This window comes from Podarcis melisellensis, assembly GCF_964234715.1.
Source record: "Podarcis melisellensis genome assembly, chromosome: 12".
Lineage (NCBI taxonomy): Eukaryota > Metazoa > Chordata > Lepidosauria > Squamata > Lacertidae > Podarcis > Podarcis melisellensis.
The window spans coordinates 42,398,005-42,413,097 of record NC_138544.1 but is presented as its reverse complement, the minus strand read 5'-3'; the positions used below and the strand labels follow the sequence as shown (position 1 = coordinate 42,413,097).

Below are 15,093 nucleotides of genomic sequence, written 5' to 3'. Positions count from 1 at the left end.
TGACATATTCTTACAAACCCTTGGGGAAGAAAATAGAGCACCATATGCTTTTGATGTGACATACCTTATGCTGCACAACCTTCTGGTTCTAAACTCAAGGCAGTTGCCATAACTGTCAAAACCGGCAGCCTTTGACAAAAATGAATGCTGGCAAACACATTAAGTCCACTTAGAGTTTTCATTTCTAACAGTAAATAAGCTTCAGAGATTAGCACTTCCTTAAAAAAAATAATCCCATATTGTACAACATGCATAATCCTACTAAAATATTCAACACATTTAATAATGTTTCTTTCATGATGGAAAAATGTATTATAAAGGAATTTGATAAATTCCTAGGATTTAGGAGGCTGGTGGATTTTAAAACAGGACCAAGGTGTTTTGAAAACGTTAATCAAGCTTGACTGTATGCAATAGTAACCACTGATTAAAAGCAATAAATTAAAAGCAGCTCTGTTTCTTGAAATGAAACACGGTTTAATCACTGCCCTGTTGGAAGAAGGAAGCACTGTATGCTAGAGTGGGGGACCAACACATTTTGCAGCACCAAGAAACTAAGCTGCACAGATTATTCAATAATTTTTTTATCCCACTTTCCTATAGAAGACATTCAGTTGAAGCAAGATAACAATGCAGTATAAAACAGCAAAAGAAACAAGCATATTGTAACATAAAATAATCAAGAATTTTTATGCCTGCATAAAAATATAAACAGACCAAATTCTATATACAGTATTCAATCAGCCACAAAGCTCCTGTTGCAAAAAGTGGCTCTTAAACAGACCTCCAGAAGACCAGTAAAGATCAAGCCAGACCCCTAGGAGGGCACCAGTCTCCAATCTAGAGGAAGGGGAAAGCATCTCTCAAAGGAGAGGCAGGCCAAACACCTGACAGTGGCCGACGCAGAACAGAGCCTGCTGATGTTGATTATAATACTTCAGCAGGGAGTATTAGCATGGGGAGGGAGGGAGGAGGAGGAGATGAGCCCTGGGATCTCATGTAGCATCACAGAAAACTCTCTGGCATTCTGTAGCATCTATATAGATCTATATATATAAAATCTATCTGAACAGCTACATGGAAGCAAGAGCATGTCCAGACCTCAGTTTTCCATGATTCTAGTGCATAGCACACAATGAGGGCTAAGAATCAAACCATTAGTTCTAGTAAAAGTCAAGGCACCATGCACAGCATACACGCAACCCATATTCTGTTTCTATGTGTCTCACAGTCCCTCCCACTTGCTTGTCATTAGCTTGCCCTTTCTTCTTCCAATTCCTTGCCACTATTGGTACAAATGTCTCAACCATCCCATTTCTGATAATCTGGAACTACCTTAAAAACCTTCTTTTGGAGGGCATCTCAGGAACCCACATTTTATTGGGGAAGAGCTGTAGCTCAGTGGTAGAACACCTCTTGCACTCAGAATGTCCCATGGCTGCTACCACTCAAAATAGACCAACCTAGTGCCCTCCAGATGTATTGGACTACAGTTCCTTTCATCCCTGACCATTGGCCATGCTGATTGGGGGGTGGAAGTGGTTGTCCAGAATATCTGGAGAGCACTAGGTTGAGGAAGGCTGAAGTAGACAATCCTGGGCTACATTGGACTAATGGTTCTGAATATCACTGTACACTTTCATTTTTCCTGTTGAAAATGCATTTCTGTTTCCCTGAAGCAAATCAATAAACCTGGAAGTAGATGAAATAATAGTATCTTTCCTCTCTTCACCCCATTCTGAAAAGACTTGTGCATGTGAATGAACAGTCATAATTAAATCACAGATAGGTCTAGACTACACATATGACACAAGACAATGATTCAGTATAATTAGGATTCAAGGGACCATTAAATGTCTATTGAATTCTATGCCTGTGTGTCAGTACATTGTTCTGAAACCTTTTATAGAAAGTTTCCATTATTATATATTGCTATTTAAACGACAATTAAGTCTGGATCCCATAGCTAAAACTGCATGTGCCTGCACTGTAAATAACATAGACCCTCTCTCATTTAGCAGGGTGCTTTTATGATGCTTGAAACAAAATGCGAGCATAAAATAAATCCTAATAACTATGAATTAATTAGATATAAATTGCCACACCCTCCCAATCCTCTTTAATGAGATGTATTTACTGACTGCTCTGAGTACACTAATCATATATAATAACAGTGAACTCTATGTACTTATCAGATATATATAATAGCAAAGTCAGCTCTTTGAATGCTACTCCTTAATGGCACCATCCACACACACAAAAAGGAATTTGCCAGAGTTCTCAGGGGAATTGCAAGGTTTGCAGAAGCACAGGGGAAAAATGGGGTATGGAAAAATAACAGTGGGATAATGAACCCCAAGCTGTCCCAATATGGTGTGAGTATAGTCAGTGGTGGTCACAGAATGCCATCTTTTGGGAGGGCAAAACAAAGAAAACTGAAGATGAGAGGGAATGAAAAGAATTTTCCTGGAAGAAGGCATAACTAATTGGCTGGAATCCAGAACAAAAGGACTACACACATTTTGTCGCAGGTCCCACTTGTCGATTCCTTTCCCTGTATATTTCTATTATCCGGGATGTGCAGAAAGAACAGGGTTTGGGAGATCTCTATTCCCCCCACCCAACCTCACACATACACTGCTTTCTGGGTTCCTCTGTTTTATCAGCTTCTGAGTCATCTAGGAGGAATGTCCTGCTCTATTTTGAGTGCTGTTTTCTCCCTAAAAGAATTTAGTATCTTGACAACTTGTTATCAAAATATGGTGGGGGAAGAAGAAAGACTAAAGGCTGGGAATTCCCTAAAATGCCTCTATAATCTTCACCCTGGATTCTAAAGGAGAGTGTAATTGTAATTGTGCTATTTTCTCTGTGTCTCTGTACATCTTTTCCTTCTAAGGAACCCGGGTATAAGTGGTTTTTACAGGACCAGAATTTAGAATTCGGCATAATGCTTTCAGGACAATAATTTTAAGAAGATCCCAACATGAGGTTTATGGGTCAGATATAAGTTACATTTTCCAACTTGTATGTATTTCATAATGTATGGAAAGCGGCATGCTCATTTCTGCTGAGGGTACACAGTACAAGCAGTCACCAAGTTTGTGTACTTACATTGGAAGATTAACTTGCACTGTCCATTCATGCTGGTTCCTATTTGGAGATTCATCTTCATGTAGGAAAAAGTAGGATGCTAAATGGTGCCATAAGCCAGCCACATGGATACCGTTGTGTCTCAGGATTATAACATACATAAGTAAACCAGCACATGGGCCAGATTTATTGAGTGAAGACACTGCACTCCAACCACTGCCAGAAACATGTAACACTGGACTGTGTAGTCCACACAGCATCAGGACAATCCATAGATAAGCCTTCCCATGGAAAACACCTCCAGACAGAAGCATTTCTGGTAAGGTGGCTTCCACGTAGCTGCCAAAATATATGCAGTAGAGAGAAGTGATCAAGGTAGAAATACAGCAAGGTTAAAAACAGGCTAGATGATTGAAACAGGAAAATATAGTTGACTTCCTAATTTTCACCGACTCATATAAAAGACTCATTTCATTTTCCACCTCTCTCCAAATTACATCGCACACAAAAGCAACATTGTACAAAGTCAAATGTTAATATTTTCTCATTATATTATCCACTACAGTGTTCTGTTGTGGGAGACCTCACATCTGATGAAGGAAAGGCCACGAGCTCTTCTTCTCTATAACAAAAACAATGATTAGCAATCTGTAACATTGACCTTTGGAATTCTTTCTGTCTTCACAGTAACAAGAGTATGTGCATCCACAAGTTTGTTGGTTTGAAATAGCCACTTTTGAAGAGTTATTGCACAAATTAAGTGTGGCTTTAGACAACTTCAGTTCTGTCGAGATCTGTGTTATAGATATAACAGAACTGACTGGTGTCCAAATAAACTTGTTATCCAGTTTCTCATACATCCTCAAAATGTCCACCACATCTAAGTTAGCAAGCATGTCAGCCATTAGCCTTTCCTAGGATTAGTTTTAAAGAAATCTGTCTCATGGGCTCTGCTTCTAAAGTTTAATTTGTACACTTACAATATAACTATAATTTGTGAGCCTCTGGGCAAGCGGAGAAAAGCACAGTTGAAATTTCTCTCTTGAAGAGGTGTCTTATCATAGCTAAACAGTGCCAGAACTTAAACCATAGTGAATCCCTTCCTCCGAAGTCATCCATGTAAATTTCAGATGTGAGTCTCATTTAAAAGATGTCTCATTAAAAAAAAAAATCTGCTTCTGTGCTAATCCTGACAGATTGATTTCTGGAAACACTTTCACTTCTACCCCTTCCCATTTTTGAATGCAGAGTCAGCCACTTGATAAAATGTTTAGGATTTGGGCTAGCTGTTGACTTTCTCAAATGCTAAAAGCATGAAAAATCTCAGCTGGCTAAAAATGAAATATCTCCTGTGATTATTAAACAGCATTCCTGTGTGGTTTTGTATGTAGGTTTTTGAAGGCAACACAAACTATGATACCCCTGAACTCCGTACCTTTGAGCCTATAACAACCAGATTCATCCGTGTCTACCCTGAAAGAGCCACCCACAGTGGATTGGGACTGAGGATGGAACTATTGGGCTGCGAAATTGAAGGTAATTGCACAGCCTAAGATTAATGTGGCATTAATTATTTTTCTTTTCCTACATACAGTCCTACTTATGCTACAGCAGAGTGAGAAATGTTTGATCGCTTTCTTTTCCATTAGCTGTTATTGTTAATAGTACTGTGCTTTGCAACGGTAGTTAGTTTCCTATCCTACCTTAGCATCCTTATAATCTTTGTTAGAGAAGATGTAACGCTGAAGATCGCAACAGCAAAACAAGGGGGACAAATATTGATTTCGTCCTTTTTGCTCAAATCCACTAGGGCTTATTTCTCAGCAAACTTCTCAGGAAATGGCAGTTCTAATGTGAAGCAGCCATCGTGCAAATTGGAGCAAATTGGAGCAGGGCAGCCTTTATTCCAGATTAGCTAGTCCAGAACTCATTTGTCTCTGGCTGCACCCATCACCTGCTTTTTCCCTGACTACCACCAGCATGTGACACACCCCCCCCCCAACAGAATCCCCCAAGGGAATTAATTAATAGATCATTTTGCACATGACACAGTCCACAAAAGGCCAAAACTCATGCAGATCCTCCATATCTTCCTCTAGTTCAAGGCATTTGGTCTTATTTGAAAACAGTATCAATCTTTTCTCATTATACATATAGGTTATAGAAATGTGTTTGTCATGACAACTCACTTGGGAAACTAAGGGGAGCAGAACTTCAGAAAAGCAATTTAATGTGACATGAAGACCTGCTTTTCAAAAGGGAAAATGCTTTTTTTTTAAAAAAAAATCCTTTTGCATGACCCTCACTGGCTCTTTGTATGCTGACCAATATGCATGAATAATCGACAAGAAGACCGTCTAAGAGCAAGCAGCTTGTGTACACATTATCTATGAGGGGCCTAATTCTGAAGCTCCCCGTGTAGATAGGGGCCTTCCGTTGGTCACATGGCGTTTCTTCTCCACCCACCAATTCAGAGTTTATTGTAAATACTGGGGATACATAAAATGGCATCTACAGAAGAATAGGAAACCTCTTTCACACAGAGAACTCTGCAGGTACAACACATCCCACCTTCCACCCCCAAGTGAGTTCAGTTTCAGGTGGGGTCAGTTGTTTCCAAATCTGCATCTTGAAAGCATATTATTTGACTTGACAATATTATTCTTGGCCTTCAGCTTAGACAGTACAGTACAGACCGTGTTAAGGGCAGGATATGGGGAAATGATAAATAAAGAGATGTTTCCTGTATGAAATGAATGGTCTTTGTTCATCACGGAATCATGCTTGCGGGCTGAAATGCTAACAAGTCTCAGAGTATGTTTTAATCAAGTCATGTTGGCTTATTTATTTCAGTACCTACCTCTGTCCCAACCACTCCTGACAGCAACCTTGTGGATGAGTGTGATGATGACCAAGCAAACTGCCACAGCGGAACAGGTGATGACTTCCAGTTGACAGGTGCAGAAATCATCCACATTCCATTGCAACTCCATTTTTGTTCAGTCCAATCCCAGTTGCAATGTTTGCTTTGCCTCTATCACTCACAATAAGAAAGCATGACACATGCATGACTTTTTTTGTTGGGCGAGCATTGCCACAGCTTACATATATTCATTTTTATGTGCATGAAAATTTAAGGAACCGGGATCAGCCACTTGTCTTTTAACCAATGAAACCATTAATTAATTGATCTAATTCAGATCTGTTTTCCAAGATTTAAATCTTTGTTCCTTTTTGAGATAATGAAGTATGTATCTAATAAACATATGGTTCATTAAATAAAATCTAACATTCATTTCTGGGTTGTATGTGGCCTTAAGTACAGCAATGTATAAAGGTGGCATACAATTAACCAATTACAGCTTGCAAGCCTAATGAAAATCTAGGGTCTTTTAACTTTATTTGTTTATTTAAAGTATGATTTCCCCCAGGTGATATTTTAACACAGATGTAGACTAATCAGTTATCATTTAACTGTCCTTTTCCAAAGAGTAGTTGGATGGGTAAGTATAATCTTAGAGCTAAGGTGCATCTTGTCTAAGATAGTGTTTCATTACAACCTGGGGAGATTTCTGTCAGTTTCCATTTAGCAATGAGGTCATTTAGGACTGGGGGCAAGGAAAGTCGTCTTCTATATCATTAGCATACACAATTTTGCCTGAACTGAAACTCAGTGGTGGTCTATCCTTCTTACTTCTTCAAAGTCACACCTAAGTCTGTACAGTACTGTTAAGCACTAGAAAGGAAAAAGAAGCTGTAGAGAGCAAAAGTCTCCCATGGGCTCACTTTTATGAAGACCAGAGTGTATCTGTTTCTTTTATATACCATAATTAGCTTGGCTTATGTAGCTGTTTGGAACTCTCTTCTCCCATAAGGCTATATGTCTGATCTGCTAGATAGGGCCTATGTTAGCCAGAGCTAGATACCTACACATAAGTGGCCTCATTTCCCTCCTCCTCCAAGTTACTGCATGATCGCTCCCTTATGAGCTAGAGGGCTAAACATTTATTGTTTCCTACATAGCAGTGCAGCTTGCATAGCTACATTTCCAAGACAGTTAAAATCTGGCAGTGCATACTCCGAGGACTTTAGATAACCTTAGCCAGGTAGCAAAGAGTTGTTTAGGGACTTGGGATGGGTTTTAGTTTCCCCTTTAGTCAGCAATTAAATGGGGGGGGGACCCTACTAAAGCTAATGAAAAAAATGCCTACGAAAGCAAATACACTCATTATTTAAGTGTTTGCCTCATTCCGAATCTCACATTCCCCCTCCCTGAAAATAATTACTAAAAACAGTGTAGTCTTTCTATATATTATACACACACCCCGCACAGTTGTAGTGCATGCTTTTCACATTACAATTTCTCAGGCCGCCTTTGCTTCTTCTTATGTAAGTCAAGTGTAACAAAATACCCTTCAAAAAAGCTGCAAAAGTGCTTAGAAGTTCAGCAAGCCCTCAGCATTGAAAAACATCCCGCTGCCTCTTGCCTGGCCTTTCTGACTACAGAAGCCTGCACACAGCTTCAGTGCTACGAGATGGAAATTATGGCATAGTCTTTGAATAATATTCTGTAGGAGACTTTTAAGATAAAGAACCATATATATCCCACCCCATGGGTACCACCGCCAAGTCCCAAAGCCACATCTCCCATCCATTCAACCCAAATCTAGATTTGCCATTAAGACAAACCAATGGGGGCAAAAAGAAAAATGTATGAACAAGCTGGTTTTCAAACTTCCCATTGATCTTGCCTTTCTGTTATTCCGCTTCATTGAGTTGCTTTCCATCTGGTTTCAAGACATTAAGAGACATCCCTCTTTCTCCCCCCCCCCCAAACCAACCCTGTTCCGTATCTGGTATTTTCCTCTTGCAGAGGAATGCAATTACTCTCCACCTAACCCCTCTGCCTCTCAGGGCCAAAGCAGACATGTGTGTGTTTACTCACTAGTTTGACTATAAAGTGAAATGCAGAGGTCTACTTTTATCCCTAAATGGAGTAGGCCACAGACAGGAGTGCCCCTCACCTTAAAGGTAAAGGTAAAGGGACCCCTGACCATTAGGTCAGTCGTGACCGACTCTGGGGTTGCAGCGCTCATCTCACTTTATTGGCTGAGGGAGCCAGCATACAGCTTCCAGGTCATGTGGCCAGCATGACTAAGCCGCTTCTGGCGAACCAGAGCAGCGCATGGAAACGCCGTTTACCTTAGCACTGGAGCGGTACCTATTTATCTACTTGCACTTTGACGTGCTTTTGAACTGCTAGGTTGGCAGGGGGAGGGACCGAGCAACGGGAGCTCACCCCATTGCGGGGATTCAAACCACCAACCTTCTGATCAGCAAGTCCTAGGCTCTGTGGTTTAACCCGCATCCCTGCCCCTCACCTTACCTCTCTACATTCTGCTGCTTTTATCTGCTCCCTCCCACCCAGTGACACAGCTGGGGGCAGAGCCTTCAAGCAGCAGAACCTGGGTCAGTGTCTGGGGGCAGCATGGTTAGGCAACTGTCATGGGCCTGGAGCTTAGATGGGCCCATCAGTGATCCTGCCAACCCCACTGCCGTCAGTGCTTTGACCCCTGCTGCCATGCAGGCCGTTGCACAGCTCTGCTGCTGCTTGCTTCCACTGCCAGGCACTTTTGTGTTCTGTACCTATCAGACCTAATGGTGTATATGGAAGGAAGAGAGATCAAAACTCATAGCTCATAGCTCAATACTTTGTGACTAATGGTCCATCACATTTTAAAACCAGGATAATAAAGTCAATATTATTTTACGTTACTATTAAATTGATATTTTTATTATTATTCTGTTACTATTATTAGAAATCTACAAGGAAAAGTAAACAAACCATTGCATTAATAAATCTAGTAAACTGATTGATTGATAGTAACCTAATCATTACATTAATAAATAAATCTGTGTGTAGTGCAATACAAGTGGGTGAATTTATGTGATAGAATACAGGCACAAGCTTTAAAACAGTATTGCTCTAGGGCAGTTGAGTATCTTTGTACATTTTGCTGTCTGCAAAGGGTTTGGGACCAACAAAGAGTGCTCCTCTTGCGTTTTTATTTCTTTAATATGGAGAGTTTGCGAATTATGCTCTTAGGGTTCTATTAATTGCACAGAACCCAGAAAGCCTAATTGCCCAAGTGCATCAAAATAAACTTGCCTAAGTTGTATAATTGCAACTGCACTTTAAGCTAATTACTACTTTTACCAGGCCGATAAAAATTTTCAGTTAATAAAGGCAAACATTTGTAATGCATGCATATTTTGTCCTATATATATCTTGCATGCCTGACTTTTACCTTCACCACTCACTCTGTATTGCTCTTTCCTTGGCGTGAAAGTATTATAGCTTCATTAAACCTCATCACAATCATTATAGCACTTTAAATGTTTCCCTGCAGCGATAGGAGGAAGGCTTGGTTGATCGTAATCAGTGGCTTATTACTTGATACGTTTGGTTGTGACTTTTCTCCCCCTTTTTTCCAAAGCCTTTATCTATATGCTTAGAAGAACAAAAATACATTTATTACATGATAAAGTAATCATGGACTTCGAGAATTTCACTAGGATGGTTAATTATAAGAACAAATTCTGGTGATAGGATACTGGTAAATTATCTAATTGTCCCTTGAACATTTATTTTTGGAAGAATTGAGTTAGAATACACAGCAGCAACCATGGACCACTCTCTAATTGACCCATGTGGAATCATGTAAATATCTATTGCATGTGAAATGTCCACCTTGCAAGACCATCACTCACAACTGCACCTGTCATTTGCCTTCTGTTGTGATCTGTTGCTAAGGGAAGAGTGGGACATATTATGTTCCTAAGACTTTTCATGCCCCACAAACACACCCATGAAGCCGTTCGAAGGCATTGGCTCCTTGAGCTCATCCATGCAGGAAGTTACTGTTATTCTGAATTTGCTTGGGACTTGTTTTTTGTGTGGCATCCTTCTCAACCAAAAGGAAAAACTGTCTGTGGACAAAATCGGCTCCCTCGGCCAGTAAAGCGAGATGAGCGCCGCAACCCCAGAGTGGTCCACGACTGGACTTAACTGTCAGGGGTCCTTTACATTTACCTTTAAAGTTCCAAGTAACATAAATGAGTTCATGTCCATTGGTCTTGCGATGTGGCCTTATATAAATCACCCTCAGTTGCTTCCTCTGTAAAGAGGATCAATTGGTTAAATGTGTACGTTTGTGTCCAAGATCATAAGTCTGAAGAAGTTTTTCAAGTATTATCCCTCTTGACAAAGAAAACCAAATCTTGAGTGTTTCGATTTTGGGGTTAATTTATGCACGAATGCTCACACAGCTAAATGCATAAGCAAGGAACTTTTCTAAGTTATTTACATATCTACTTTTTCTGTTCTACGTGACATATCATATGCAATTCCTTTTCAGGCAGTACCACAGCCGTGATAACAGAAAACCCAACAGCAGCTGACACTACAGTACAGCCAGGTATGACGATTTTCTTTTCTTTTTAAAAAGTGTTTCCAGTTAAAATAGAGTGCATTTCACAATTGCTATCTTGTGCCAAAGAGAGATATAATGAATTGCAGGACTCTCTGGCTTTCCATCCCTTCAAACTCTCTGAAGTATAAAGTAGCATCTGGTCTCCAAGCTCAGTACAGTAAATATTTTACTCCTTCCATCCACATGTATATGCAGCACAGAACTAGCTTCCCGTCTGTGTCGTTGCATGCCAAATGGTGACAATACTACCCAAAAATTCACAGGCCAAATCTGCACTTTCTGAGGTGAGGGGGTGTGTGAATAAATAAATTGTATCTCTTCTGTGACAGAATATGTGTTTGCAAACTAAAAAGGAACAAAGGCCATAAATAACCGAGGAGGAGGCCATCCTATTTTTAGCTTCCACCATTCTACAAAAACCGACCCAAAAAAGCAGTGTGTGTTCGTTTTTTCCCCCACCACGGAGTTGGCAGTTTTACAATATTCTTTTCTAGCAAGAATCCTTGAAAAGAGTTGTACAAAGTGCTACGATAAACTTGGGCAGAGAGGAGAGAAGCTGTTAGTGGCAGCTGGTCCTTTCTCCCCCTCAATCAATACAATAGCTAATAGCTTTTTGAAAAGCTCTTAATTTGCAGTTACATGGGGCTTCATAGTAGGAGTTCTGGCCATTTTTAATATCCTGTATGGCTTGAAAGGAGAGAAAGAAAGAGCATTTCCCCAAAGTTCTCCAACAGTGATCAGCACCAATGTTAATTTTGTTGTTGTTAATAATTGTAAAGAGGGGAACTGGTCACTCCTCGGTTACTCACATTTCCTTTATTAGACTGCAGTCAGGCACAGTCTCCAAAGTAATTTATTAGCAGGGTGTGTATGTATGTATAAGTATTTCCACTACAACGTGACACTGGGGGCTTTGCTACATGCAAAACACAAAACATAAATGTATTAACAGCATTCCTGCTTCCTTAAAGACAACTGTGTTTCAGGCCTGATTAGCCAAAAGAGAAGGTGGTTAATTGCAAGGTTGTGTCTCTTAACCTTTGGATTTCCATGTCATGAAGGTGAACACTTTCCCCAGCTCCAAACTGTTTTCTTCCTCCCAAGATTGTTCAGTCAGCATAGGCTATTGTGAGCAACATCCTGCCCTCTTATTTCTTGAGACAAACACATTTGTATCTATGCTTTTGCAGACATTGTATTGATGGGACAGACATTATATTGGCAGTTACATTACTAGATTGTTTGATTACTTTCAAGTACGTGTGCATTCTGACATTTATAGGAAAGTCCTGAGCTACTAGGTAAAGTATCTTTTATATCAGCTTCCAATTTAAACAAAAAGATGAGCTTTCTCACATTTCCTAGGTCTCATTTTATTTCCCAAATGATCCCACTACCACCTTCCCTGCGCAGTTTAAGGAAGCAAGAACTAAAGTTGCAGGACTAATTCATTACTAGGGAATGCATGCAGCGCCCCGTGCTTGCATTTAGGGACAAATGGAAAACCAAACTGAATGGTCCCCATTTAGCTCAATTTCCATTTGTCTCAAAATGTCTGCTCAGGGGATATGAATGGACACCAATGGGAGTCTCACTCAAGACTCACATTCCTGCCCGTTTTTGAAGGAAAGAAAAATGCGAGGGCAAGGAAGCACATCCTGCAAGCGTTAGCTGAATGCCACCCCTTGCAAGAAGTCATCGGCCTGTTCAGCACTGTGGGGTAGATGCCAGAGCTACACTCCATTTAAGCTTCCTTTCATGCAAGAATTGCAAACTCCATGCATGCCAAGTTCAAGCTCTTAAATTCAATCTTTCTTTCTTGCGATTCAGCAAAGTACATGACATTGAGACATCAAAGTGGCGGAAGCTTGAGAAGTGTGGGCTGGAGGAATGAACTGAATTCCTTCAGGAACCTGCAAAAGCAACATGGAAGAAGAATACTTACAAAGTGCTTGGGCAGAAATGTTCTGATCCTTCTGCATGTGTACCCTGAGAATCGAGTCTCACTGAGGTCAATCAGGCCTACTCCCAATTAAGCAAACATTAGGAGTGCAGCTGTAAACCTTCTAAGGACACCGCATATATTTTTCCAGGTGTCCGTTGTCTCGCTGCAACAGCTCCTTGCTCTAATCAATGTTCTTCACACTGCTGTAAACATTTAAAAAGTAACATTTGCAGGGGCACAGATAAAATTGCCCTGTCAAGGCACTGAGCTGCTGCTGCTGCCAGTTGGCGACAATTGGTGACAGTTAGTGGCCTCCATGTGAGAGCCATAATGTGCAAGCCACCCCTTTGTCAGGAGCTCCCAACTGCTAAAAGTCCATGCTCAAATTAAAAGTTGCATAGAGTGTTTTGAAATTAGTCTCTTTATTCAAATGTTCACCTTCTTGTAAATGGCATTGGGTTATAGCTAGCATTGGTCTTGCCCAGAGAAGGCACACTGAAATTAATGAGCATGGCTGACCAGTGGCGTAGCGTGGGGGGGTGCAGGGGGGTCGGCCGCACCGGGCGCAACATCTGAGGGTTAGGGTAAGGGGGCGGAAATCCACGGGTTAGGGGGCGCAAATTACTTGCCTTGCCCCGGGTGCTAACAACCCACGCTATGCCACTGTGGCTAACAGGCCCACTGATTTCAGTGGCTCTGCTCTGAGTAGTGCTTCATTTGATACAACCCTTTGTGTCTCCAAAGTGGATATTCGATTGGTGGCATCCCATCCCTTCTTGCTTAAAACAGATGAGTGCAAAAAAAAAAAAAAACCACGAGAGGGGACCCTGTGTAGACCAAGATAGACAAATGGTATTGCACAGAATTTGTCCAACTGCTTCTTCATGTGGAGTATTAATGATTCCAGCCGAGAACAAGATGTGGCCAAGAAACGCAGCTGTTGGCTACTCTCACAGGCCAGATTTGTTTTAATTACATAATGCCATGTACCTCTATGCTTGTTAAAGAGTCATATGGAGATTTTGCTACACATCACCCATTAACTCTAATTCAAACAGCTTGTTAGGCAACTAGTGCCGCCGTATTTGCTGTTTTTCTCTGTACCTCTGGCAAACTGAAAATGTAGGAATTTGTAGGGGGGTTTCTGAGCAAAGCAAGACTGGTCCTGCACTTCTGGTTCTGTTGGCTCAAGGCAGTAGCTCGACTGCTAAGTCATTTTCAGATGCCAGCCCTGAAAGCCTAGCCAAGACATTCAGGGCTTATTTCAAGTGCTCTACATATAATGGAATCATTTGGAATATTGCAAACCAGCAAGCTTGTACTCACTTGAATTGGCATTTGCCTGCAATATATTTGCCTCATCACTTGGCCATCTTTTAAATTGCCTAAGTGGGTATTTTAGACATCTGCTGCTTTCGCGCGTGTGTGTTTCATGAGAACATCTGCACTAAAATCACAAATGGGCAATTGTAAATTAGCATCAATTAATTGAAATAGTACGTTCAATTAAGGTTTGTGAGCAAGGAGGACCGCTACCTGAGTTCCAATGGAATATTTGAATTATTGTGCAGTTCAACAGGCAGAAAACAAATTTAGCTGGCATGAATTCCTTCATATTGCACACCTGACCCACAACTATTCTGTAATGTTAGTGTGCAATATTTTTCAGGCCCACAAGGGTCCATATTTGACCCAATTCTGCAAGTTGCCACTTACATTGATTTTTTTTTCCTCCTTCTCATTTCAAAAAATGCAACCTACCAGGTGTGGGTCACAGTCCATCCGCTGAAATCTGATGCAGTATGTTTTCATTATCACAAGAATGCTGATGGTGTAGGGTTGCCCAGCATTACCTCATTCCTGGTGAAAGAGAATTGAATTGTTGCACTATCAATCTTCCTAGTTGAGCTTGAAACATCATCAGTCACAACAGCAAGACAATATTTCAAACATGAGTTCATGTTTGAGATTATGGGAGTTTCTTTTCATTCTTTTGCTAATTAGGGATAGGTTTTTTTTAAAGTTGGATGATGTCTTTAGATATTGACCTTCTTAATGTTACCTGGTTGAGAAAGAGAGGAGGGTTATTAATATAGGAGTTGTCCATGGTCAAGTGGGCATTTTCTCCCAACAATGAAAGTATATTACCTATTTTGAAACTTTTTTTCTGAAAATCCCATAAAACAAAAACAAGAAAGGATTCAGTTGTGCGGAATTTGTTTTTACATTAAAATTTCAGGCTCCATTAAAAGATAACAAACTATTTCATGTAAGACTACTAGGCAGAACTAGACAAAATCTGGAAACAAGATATGATCTCATCCAGACCAAAATAAGCTACATAATACCAGACTTCCCTTGTTTTGCAGGGAGCTTCTTTTGAAGCCTATTTTGTATTTAGTTGGCTGTGGGCCACATTTGTCTCTCGTCCTTTCCAAATGTATTCATTTAAATGCTGCCATCTTGTGGGCCAATTAAAGTGCACACATTTTTATTTATTTATTTACTTATGCTCATTGTTACCACCTACAATATACTGTATGATTTGCAAAAATAGAAAATAAG

At 40.5% G+C, this 15,093-nt stretch overlaps 1 protein-coding gene across 3 annotated transcripts in view; it reads left to right on the top strand.

Annotated features, from left to right (window-relative positions):
* The window catches only part of NRP1 (neuropilin 1), a 123,966-nt gene that overhangs the window by 95,774 nt on the left and 13,099 nt on the right, over window positions 1-15,093 (top strand). For 2 of the 3 annotated variants that reach the window (XM_081931596.1, XM_081931594.1), the window contains exons 10-12: window positions 4,482-4,626; window positions 5,944-6,048; window positions 10,509-10,568. In XM_081931596.1, the coding sequence (XP_081787722.1) occupies window positions 4,482-4,626; window positions 5,944-6,048; window positions 10,509-10,568 (310 nt within the window). The remainder of the gene's footprint in view (window positions 1-4,481; window positions 4,627-5,943; window positions 6,049-10,508; window positions 10,569-15,093) is intronic. The other variant, XM_081931595.1, reaches the window with a different exon arrangement.